This window comes from Arvicola amphibius, chromosome 6, assembly GCF_903992535.2.
Source record: "Arvicola amphibius chromosome 6, mArvAmp1.2, whole genome shotgun sequence".
Classification (NCBI taxonomy): Eukaryota; Metazoa; Chordata; class Mammalia; order Rodentia; family Cricetidae; genus Arvicola; species Arvicola amphibius.
The window spans coordinates 17,297,247-17,307,651 of NC_052052.2; the positions used below are offsets into that span (position 1 = coordinate 17,297,247).

At 47.0% G+C, this 10,405-nt stretch overlaps 1 protein-coding gene across 5 annotated transcripts in view; it reads left to right on the forward strand.

Annotated features, from left to right (window-relative positions):
* The first annotated feature begins 5,518 nt into the window (after positions 1 to 5,518).
* The window catches only part of Srrm1 (serine and arginine repetitive matrix 1), a 32,736-nt gene continuing 27,849 nt past the window's right edge, over positions 5,519 to 10,405 (forward strand). Inside the window, exon 1 of one of the 5 annotated variants that reach the window (XM_038332930.1) lies at positions 5,519 to 5,638. In XM_038332930.1, coding sequence (XP_038188858.1) covers positions 5,618 to 5,638 — 21 coding nt within the window. In that variant the 5' untranslated portion in view covers positions 5,519 to 5,617. Of the gene's footprint in view, positions 5,639 to 5,881; positions 6,020 to 10,405 lie in introns of those variants that run through there. The other 4 variants (XM_038332929.1, XM_038332932.1, XM_038332931.1 and 1 more) reach the window with 4 other exon arrangements.

The window sequence follows — 10,405 nt, forward strand, 5'->3', positions numbered from 1 at the left end:
TACTGGTGTTCTCTTCCAGAGCACCTACTCTGGAGGAAAGCCATGTCGCCACGTCATGAAGATAACCTAGGGACAGCACACTGTGGCAGGGAATTGAGGCCGCTGGCCAGCAGCCGTGTGGGTCACAGCCAACATCCTGAGAGACGTAAGCGAGAGCATTCACCTAAGCAGCTACCCCAGAGTCCCGACCCAGAGGAACTTTGAGATAACACTTTATTGTTTAAAGTAGGGGACAATGGGTTATGTGTGATCCTTGCTGATGCTCCTGGAGCTTTTTTTTTAACCTGTATTTTACTTTTGGTGCCGTGGGTGGGACCCAGAGCAAACACTCTACCACTGAACTATATCCCAGGACAGACAGGAAGGAAGGAATGTAGGTAGCCAGCCTAGAACTATGTTTACTCAGGAAGCTCAGGTGCTGCTTCATATGCTCGCTGGGCTAAAAAGCCAAGTTCAGTGAGTTGGGGCAACTCTCTTACACCCCATCTCAAAAGCCAGTTTCACTAGTTAATGTTAGATAGGGTCTCACTAAAGAGTCTCCTGAACTCACAGAGAGTCACCTGGCGCTGCCTCCAAGTGCTGGGATTAAGGGCGTGTACCACCACACCAGCTCAAAAGCAAACATTGTTTAAAAGCGGCTGAAGATATAGTTTAGGTAGTAGAGAGCTTGCCTGACTACACAAAGGCCTGAGTTCAAGTCTCAATATTGAAGAGCAAGGAAAATTAAAAGAAAAACAGAGGAGGCAGTAAACATATAATCAAAACAAATGCAAGTAAATGCAAAATGCTAAGAAGAGGGCTTCTACTGTTTTAGGAAGGCTGTCTTATCTGAAGAAATGACATTTGGGTGCTGCAAAGATGGCTCAGCGGTTAAGAGCACTGACTCCGCTTTCAAAGGTCCTGAGTTCAATTCCTAGCACCCACATGGTGGCTCACAACCATCTGTAATGAGTTCTGGTGCCCTTTGCTGGCCTGCAGGCACACACGCAGGCAGAACAAAAGAGAAAAGAAATGACAAATGAGTATGGTTTCTTTGAGAGAGGATTTCGCTAGGCAGCCTGGCTGACCTGGAGCTCCAGTTACTCAGTTACTTCTTCGTCACCGTAGGCTTACAGATTCACAGGATAAATAACTGCCACTTCAAGTCTAACCTGTTGTTCACAACACAGACGCGTGTCGTTTACAACAGCTTCAGCTTAAAAGTCAGGGACTGGGTAGGTGGGGGTGGGGTGGGGCCAAGGCGCAAGTGTTCACAGCCCAAAGCCTGAGGAAGTGAATAGGAAGAACACGCCCATGGGGTGAAGGTGAAGAAGGGAACATACACCAAATCATAAAGGGCTTTGTCACATAAGCATGTTGGGCTTTATCTGGAGGACAATAGAAAACCACTATAGGGTTTCATATATATATGTGTGTGTGTGTGTGTGTGTGTATATATATATATATATATATATACATTTTTATTGATATTTATTGAACTCTACATTTTTCTCTGCTCCCCTCCCTGCCTCTCCCCTTCCCCTCTTCAATCCCAAGGTCCCCATGCTCCCAATTTACTCAGGAGATCTTGTCTTTTTCTACTTGCTATGTAGATTAGATCTATGTAAGTCTCTCTTAGTGTCCTCATTGTTGTCTAAGTTCTCTGGGATTGTGGTTTGTAGTCAGGCTTTCTTTGCTTTATGTTTAAAAACCACCTATGAGTGAGTACATGTGATAATTGTCTGTGTCTGGGTTACCTCACTCAAAATAATGTTTTCTAGCTCCATCCATTTTCCTGCAAAATTCAAGCTGTCGTTATTTTTTTCTGCTGTGTAGTACTCCATTGTGTAAATGTACCACATTTTCCTTATTCATTCTTTGGTTAAGGGGCATTTAGGTTGTTTCCAGGTTCTGGCTATGACAAACAAAGCTGCTATGAACATAGTTGAGCACATGTCCTTGTGGCATGGTTGAGCATCCTTTGGATATATACCCAAAAGTGGTATTGCTGGGTCTTGAGGAAGGTTGTTTCCTAATTTTCTGAGAAATTGCCACACTGATATCCAAAGGGGCTGTACCAGCTTGCATTCCCACCAGCAATGCAGAAGTGTTCCCTTTTCCCCACAACCTCTCCAGCATAAGTTGTCATCAGTGTTTTTGATCTTGGCCGTTCTTACAGGTGTAAGATGGAATCTCAGAGTTGTTTTGATTTGCATTTCTTTGATGACTAAGGATGCTGAACATTTCTTTAAGTGTCTTTCAGCCATTTTAGATTCCTCTGTTGAGAGTTCTCTGTTTAGGTCTGTACTCCATTTTTTATTGGATTATGTGATCTTTTGGTGTCCAATTTCTTGAGTTCTTTGTATATTTTGGAGATCAGACCTCTGTCTGATGTGGGGTTAGTGAAGATCTTTTCCCATTCTGTAGGCTGTCGTTTTGTCTTGTTGACCATGTCCTTTGCTTTACAGAAGCTTTTCAGTTTCAGGAGGTCCCATTTATTAATTGTTTCTCTCAGTGTCTGTGATGCTGGGGTTATGTTTAGGAAGTGGTTCCCTGTGCCAATGCACAATTTCAAGTGTACTTCCCACTTTCTCTTCTATAAGGTTCAGTGTGGCTGGCTTTATGTTGAGGTCTTTGATCCATTTGGACTTGAGTTTTGTGCATGGTGATAGATATGGATCTATTTTCATTCTTCTACATGTTGCTATCCAGTTATGCCAGCACCATTTGTTAAATGTGCTTTCTTTTTTCCATTTGATATTTTTTACTTCTTTATCAAAGATCAGGTGTTCAAAGATGTGTGGATTGATATCCGGGTCTTCTATTCAGTTCCATTGGTCCTCTTGTCTGTTCTTATGCCAATACCAGGCTGTTTTCAGAACTGTAGCTCTGTAGTAAAGTTTGAAGTCAGGGATTGTGATGCCTCCAGAAGTTCTTTTATTGTACAGGATTGTTTTTGGCTATCCTGGGTTTTTTGCTTTTCCATATGAAGTTGAGTACCGTTCTTTCGAGGTCTTTGAAGAATTTTGCTCAGCATTGCGTTGAATCTGTCACTATAGGGTTTCTAATTGAAAGTGACAGGATCCAGATAATCATCTTAGAAAATCACTTTGGCTATAGACAGGGTGAGGTATCAACCCTTGAGGCAAGAAAAATCGCTAAAGCCTTCCTACAGATCCAGACAGTAATACAAAAGGCCAGTACTAAAAGACACAAGGGGCTGGGGCACACCACAGGGTTTCTCTGTGTAACAGTCCTGGTTGTCCTGGAACTCACTTTGTAGACCAGGCTGGTCTCAAACTCACTGTGATCTGCCTGCCTCTGCCTCCCAAGTGGGATTAAAGGTGTGCGCCACCACCTCCTGGCAAGGGGGCACGTCTTTAATATCAACATTCCAGAGGGAAAGGCGGGTGGACCTCTGTTGAGTCGGAGGACAGCCTGGTCTACATAGTGAGATCCAGGGCAGCCATGGGTACATAGTGAGATCCTGTCTCAAAGAAAGAAAGAAAGAAAGGTCGGAGAGATGGGTCAGTGGTTAAGAGCACTTGTTGCTCTTGCAGGACCCAGGTTCAGTTCCCAACACCCACATGGTGACTAATAACTGTCTGTGACCCCAGGTCCAAGCCATCCAATGTTCTCTTCTGGCCTCCTTGAATACGTGCCATGCATTTGTGACACACACGCAGATAAGAGACCCATACATGGAGAGAGAGAGAGAGAGAGAGAGAGAGAGAGAGAGAGAGAGAGAGAGAGAGATTACTATGTAGATCTGGGTGTCCTGGAACTCACAAATTCCTATTTCCTGAGTGCCAGAGTTAGGGACCTGAATCATGCCCAGCATTTTACACAGGGTTTTCCTTATACCCAGGATGGCCTCATACTCAGAATCCATGGATTCCCTTTGCCTTCACCTCTCTTATGACAGGATTTCAGGCTTGCCCCACCATGGTCCACTAATAAATATTACAAGAAACAGAAGTCAAAATTTGACAACAGTGGAGTGTAAAGAGAATGACCAATGGAAGATGGCACCGTTCATTATGAGAAGCAAAAGGTTGAGGACAGGTGAAAAAAAACAAAAACCCAGAAACTTTAAACAAGTATCAGAAGGAGATACAAGCTGGGGGAGGGGTATTGGAGTGTATGGGGGCTGCTTCCTGAGGGGCAGTTGTGTGAAATTTGTAGATTGGCAAGTTATTTTGTTGTTGCGTGTTCTAGTCGTAGGTTCGAAGCAGATCAGAGGCCTTGGACAGCAGGAGCACATGTGGGAAGTTCAAGCAGCGAGTGGGGTTGAGGCACGAGAGATGAAAAAGAGGACGACTTTGGTTTTTGGACGGAAAAAACTATGAGGAACCGCTGGAGACGTCAGCATAAGAGTGCCTGATGTTTCATCGGGCGCTACTCTTCGGGCCTCCTTCAGAATGGATGCTGGGCAAAAACGCCAGGAACACGGATCTTGTTACAGGGCTAATGCAGGAGTTCAAGTCACAGAAAGGGATCTTGGGCTTCCAACAGAGTGGGTTTCCTAATGGCTTAGAGGGGACGTGCAGGAAAGAGGTCTCCTCACCAAGGTCGGTCCTAAACAAAAGGAATGCTATTGCCGTCTACAGAGACAGGGAAGGCTCCGGAGCAGCCAGCCTGACCGCCCCCATTTTTGCTTGAGTTGCTAGTTTTGATGGCCAGGATAGGCCCAGTCAAGTCTGGTCTGCGAGGTCTATGGACACTCAAGTGGAAAGGTCAACCGTGTGAAGCTTGAAGACCAGGAAAAAGTGCCTGGGGGCATGTGGGTGTTTGCACACGAATGGCACCCGATGCTCCTAGGGCACAGACCTGCTTCCAGGCTTTTTTTTTTTTTCCCCAAGAAAAAGCAGATGAGCCTGTGAAAGAGGGACAGATACAAGGTATCTGGGAAGGTTTATTCTGAGAAAGGGAGAAAGCGCTTGTGGGACACCCTGGAGGCCCTGCCCCTCTTCCACTTCCGGCCCTTTAGCATGGTTTCACAGCTCAAGTACAGGAACGTATCCAATGGACAACTCAAGCACACGCCAGAGGCGACGCACATCCGGCTTGCACGCGGATTTCATTCGTGGGGACACTCCAGGGCCAATCCCACCGGCAATCTAAAGCCGACACAGATCTCAACCCTCACAATGCACAATGACAGTAGCGAGCTCCTAACTGGCGCACCGAGCCTCACCAGCATCTCCCTCCCCCGACACCCCGCAGGGCGACCTTTCTCTTCCTCGACGTCCCCCGAGCCACCCCAGAACCGAGGCCTTCCTACGGGTCGTAGGAAGTATCAACTCCCGCCGCGCGAACCAGGCTGATCACGCGCCACAAAAGGCTTTGTAGGGTGGGGCGACTCCAGGACTCGCCCTCCTATCTCCATTGGTTGAGGCCGCCGGACTCTCCTCCCCTCTTTGCAAAAAGACGGAGGGCCGAGTGAGTTTGCGCACGCGTGTCGTTCTCTCGGAAAACTGAGCAGGCGCAGCCGCAGGCCCGCGGAGTGGGGGGGGGGGGGGCGTGTAGAGGCGCGCGCAGCATCCCGGCGCTGGGCTACCCTCGGCCGGTCCCGCCCTCCGTCGCGGCGGCGCGGTGCACGCTGGGATAGGGAGCGATCTCCGAGCGAGGGAGCAAGATGGACGCGGGATTCTTCCGCGTAAGTAGAAGCGCGGGGATCTGGACGGGGGTGGGGGAGGAGGGGAGGAGGCGAGAGGCTTGAATGGAAGACCCGACAGGGGGCTCAAACTCGGGACACGGGGGCCCTTGGAGGGGGGCTTTAGAGACCCCGAGGGGGCTTGGGGCCGGCGTGCTGTGCCCTCGGCGCTGCGGCCGAGACCGGTGCGCCCCTGCGCAGTCTCCTCCTCCGGGATCGTCCCCCCTACGCGGCGGCGACGGTGGCCGGAAAATGGCGGCGGGAAGGGACCAGAGCAGAACCTCACTGGCCGCCTGGCGGGGCCTGCAGGCCGGGCGCCGCGCCTGCCGCCGGGGCTTTGGGGCCTAGCGGAGCCCCGAGGAGGAAGTCCCTAAAGGGAGGCCGGTAGGAAGCCTGAGGCAGCAGCGGGGCACCGGTAGTACGGTTTGGGGGTACGTCCCGAGAGAGCTTTGGAAGAAAGGGGCGCTTTTTTTAGCTGCTGTGTGTCCCCACATTTAGCGTCCACCCTCCGGGTCTTAAGCCTCTGCGAAGGCGCAGGGTCAGAGTTCGTGAGCGCTCCCGCCCAATTTGATAGCTCTTCGGGAGGGGGAACTTAGATAATTTGTAGTTGGAACGTTTGAATCGGAGGCTTTTTAGGGCCAAATACGTGCGCGAGGGTGGAGGCAGATGACGGCGTGAATTCATTCCGCTTCCCGCTCTTCGCCCGCACCCTCTCCCAGCCCAGCGGCCAGTGTTTGGAGTCCGGTGGTTCTAGCCTAGATCCAAGCAGGGGACGTTACCTTGTTGGAGTTGGGCGACAGATCTCCCGTTAAGGCAGTTTATTAAGTGGGAGCTATCCACTCTTGAAGGAAATTAGCTACAGGTCGAGGTCCAGATGAATGGAAACGGACACTTGTAGGATTATACAAGAGCTAGTTCCAGGACAGGCTCCAAAGCCACAGAGAAACCCTGTCTCGAAAAACCAAAAAAAAAAAAAAAAAAAAAAAAAGTTGAGTAGCAACGATCCCTTCCTTTAGGGTTTGCTAGTTCTTTTAATGCAGAGTAGAACCAAAAGTTTAAATCCCAGCTAACTGTGATTCGGCTTAATTTTGCATTCCCTGGATCGAGCTTGTAATTTGAAGTTTGCTTACCTTTTAAAAAAAATTAGAGGGAGGGGTGCTAATAAGAATGCCTCTTGAGGACTGGGTATGTAGTTCATGAAAGCTTGCCTAACCCGAACGAGACCCTGGGTTCCCTTTCCAGCACTCTAAGTCTCTTGGTACTGCAAACTAGGCATTCACAATATTATGCCAAACATTTAACCTAAAGCGCTTAGCCAGTTGTTTATTAGATCATACAAACACTAAAAGAGTTACGTACTTGGAGGGTAATAATTTCGAATGGGCTTGTATTACAGTGAACACTTATTTATTATTTCTTAGGGCACAGAAGTTACACTTAAAAGCAATTGAAGGCTTATTTCGCTTGTCTGTTAGTTCTCTCCCTCTCTTTCTCGTTTGGTATTTCGAGACAAGATTTCTCTGTGGCTGTCCTGGAACTCTAGGCTAGGACAGACTGGTCTTGAACTCAGATCAGCCAATCTCTGTCTCCTGGGTGCTGGGATTAAAGTAGTGCCCCACCACTGCCCAGCCTTGTCAGTTATTTCTAGTGGGAAGGAGATTGAATAAAGAATGCAAAGTGATTTGAAAAGTCAATTTTAGACAAAGTTTTCCTTTACAATGAACAGAATCTGGAAGAGTCCAGTTTTAAAAAATATACTCATTACGTTTCCTTAAATGAAGTGTGTTTTTGTCATTGGGTTGTTGGGGGAGGGGCAGTTTTGATACCTTATTCTCACTTTAATCCAGACTAGCCTTGAACCCAGAGTCCTGCCTTGACATCCCAAGTGCTAGAATTTTAGATGTTTGCCTCAGACCTGGCCAAATGGGGCCATTAAGATTTTAGAACAATTATCTAGTACACTGCCAACTGGGATCTGATTTAAGGTAGAAATGGTACCTGGCATTTCCTGAACAACTGCTCCTGTGTTGGGTACTTGATGTAAATCATTTCCCATACATACAGCAGCCGTGCAAGGTAAATTTCTATTTGTGTTTTTAACGAGGCAGTTGACAGGATCTTGATAGGCAGACCAGGCTGGCTTTGAACTCTTATAGATCACCTCCTTCCCCAGTCAACTTTGGAATTAAAGGTGTAGGCCACCACTCGGCCCAAAACGTTTTTTTAAAACCTTTTTGTTTTTGCAGTACTAGGGATCATGCTCAAGGCTTATATGTCTTAACCTAGTGTTGTGCCATTCAGCTACAGCCTTTCTGGGTCACTTTCCAGGTGACTTTAATAGGGGTTTGTTTTGGGGACAGGGTTTCTCTGTGTAGTTCTGGCTGTCCTGGAACTTGGTCTGTAGACCAGGCTGACCTTCAACTCACAGACATCCACCTGCCTCTGCCACCTGAGTCTTGGGATCAAAGGTGTGTGCTTCCACCGCCCGACTTAGGTTTGATCTTTTATCTGGCATCTAATAGTTACACACAGTTGGGGCTATAGTGTGGTATTTTAGCATACCTTATCACCCCAGGCTTCAGCTTTAGTTTTTGATTCCTTGCCTCTAATTTTGCACTTGAAACCACATCAGAGATTAGGTTGTGTGTTCTCGAGACATATGGTAGAGTAGAAGCGGAGCTGACATACTACTACAGGTTTTTTACCTTCTCAAACAAAACTTTTTGGTTCTGAACTCACCGTGTAGACCAGGCTGGCCTGCAACTCATAGAGACCCTCCTTCCTCTGCCCCCTGAGTGCTGGCATGGGATACCATATGCAGCCAAAAACTTTGTTACAGTACTAGGGACTGTGCCTAGGACATTCTATATGCTAGCTGAATGCTCTCGCCACTCTGCTTTATTCTCAGCCCAAACAAAAGTTTTCTTGATCACTTTCCAAGTGATGTAGTCAGCCAGTCCGTAGATTTCAAATCATAGAACCAGTAACTTCCTTATTTAATTGAGCCTGGAGGAAGGGCGAAATAAACAGTAAACTGCTGGTGCCTTGCCGCTCTAATGAGTTCTTTGCTGGGTTAGTTTTTGTGGACTTAAAATGGTGTGTGTTTGTTTTTCTCCAGACAGGCTCTCATTGTAGTCCAGGCTGCCCTCAGATTTGCTATGGAATAAGGTTGGCTTGAACCCCAATCCTCTGCTCTTGGTTTAAGTTTTAGGATTTCAGAAGTATGCCACCTCGCCTTGCTTCAGTTTCATTAATTCATATTCTTATTCTCCCTCTGTCCCCACCTCCCACCCCATTCTTTCTCTCCTCTCTGAGAGATTAAGTGGCCTGAACTCAGTAGTTGAGAATAATTTCTGGTCTTCCTTAAACTCCTAAGTGCTTGGATTACTGGTGTGCACCATTGTGCCCCACATTTTTGGCCTTGGCATGTACCTCCATCAAACACACTCTCTGGGTTTCCTGTATCTTTCTCAAACTGTAGAGCTAAAGATGACCTTGAATGTCTGACCTTCCAAATCTTTAGTCCTAGGATAACAGACACCACCTTACCTGGTTTGTGTAGTGTTAGGATTAAACCCAGGACTTCCTGCGTGCTAGGTAAACACTGCCACTGGGGTATATATCCCCATCCTTCAATTTTGTTCTTTTGATAGTATTTTGCTGTGTTGACTGGAACTTGGTGTGTATGCTAGGCGAGCCTCAAACTTGCCAGTCTTCCTGCCTGTCTGTTCACATTCTTAAAACTGTGACAGGCTAAAACAGTGTGGTCTTAGGTGCTCTTGTGCCTCCGTGCTGTGATTTTGCAGGCAGAGCTCCTGTTTTGGGGAGGGGAGGATGAAACTTGAACTATTTCAGTGTCCTCATTTAAACAGCTCTGCAGAACATACATGTCAAGCTCAACATGGATGTGGACAGGAGTCTTACTCTGAATATTGCTGTTGTGTTTGACTTATTAAGGATGTACATTTATAATATTGAGGTGTAGGTGCTTTATTTGTCAACGACATTTAGTTAAGATGTTTCTACTCGGTTATTGTAACTGTAAAAGTCATGGCCTTTATTTGCTACTAAAGAATTTTACTTTGGGGTCTGGGTAGATGGTTCAAACATAATGTAGGCAAGAAATAGGCAAACATTAAAAAAACAATCCTAGAAATGACAGTGGCGCATGCCTTTAATCCCAGCCCTCGGGAGGCAGAGGCGGGAGGGTCTCTGTGAGTTGCAGCCAGCCTGAGTTCAGATACAGAAAGTTTTGTTGGAGAAGGTAAAAAACCTGTAGTGTGGTATGTGTCAGCTCTGCTAACAGTCCGCCATATGTCCTGAGAACACACAACCTAATCTCTGAAGTTCCACTCTGAGTTCAAGGCCAGCCTGGTCTACAGAGTGAGTTCCAGAACAGGTTCCAAACTACAGAGAAACCCTGTCACGAAAACAAAATCACAAATCCCCGAAAACTAGAAGAACATTGTAATGTGGTAAAGTGAGCAAAGTTCTTATAAGAACGGTGTAAGCACAGTGGGAAGTAGGCGTATGCCCTAAAAGTGGACTGGCATGTGACTTCAATCCCAGCAGTCCTCCAAGCTAGTGGTGGATCTCTGAGTTGGAATCCATCCTGGTCTATATAGTGAGTTCCAAGACAGCCACTGCTGCGTTGTGAGGTCCTTGTGTGTGGGAGCTGGGAAGGGTGTACAGACGTAACTAAATAAGTGGAAACTTTACTGTAAAAGTTTTGGTGGTTTGTGCTTTTATTTTGTTAAACTTTGAAATCAC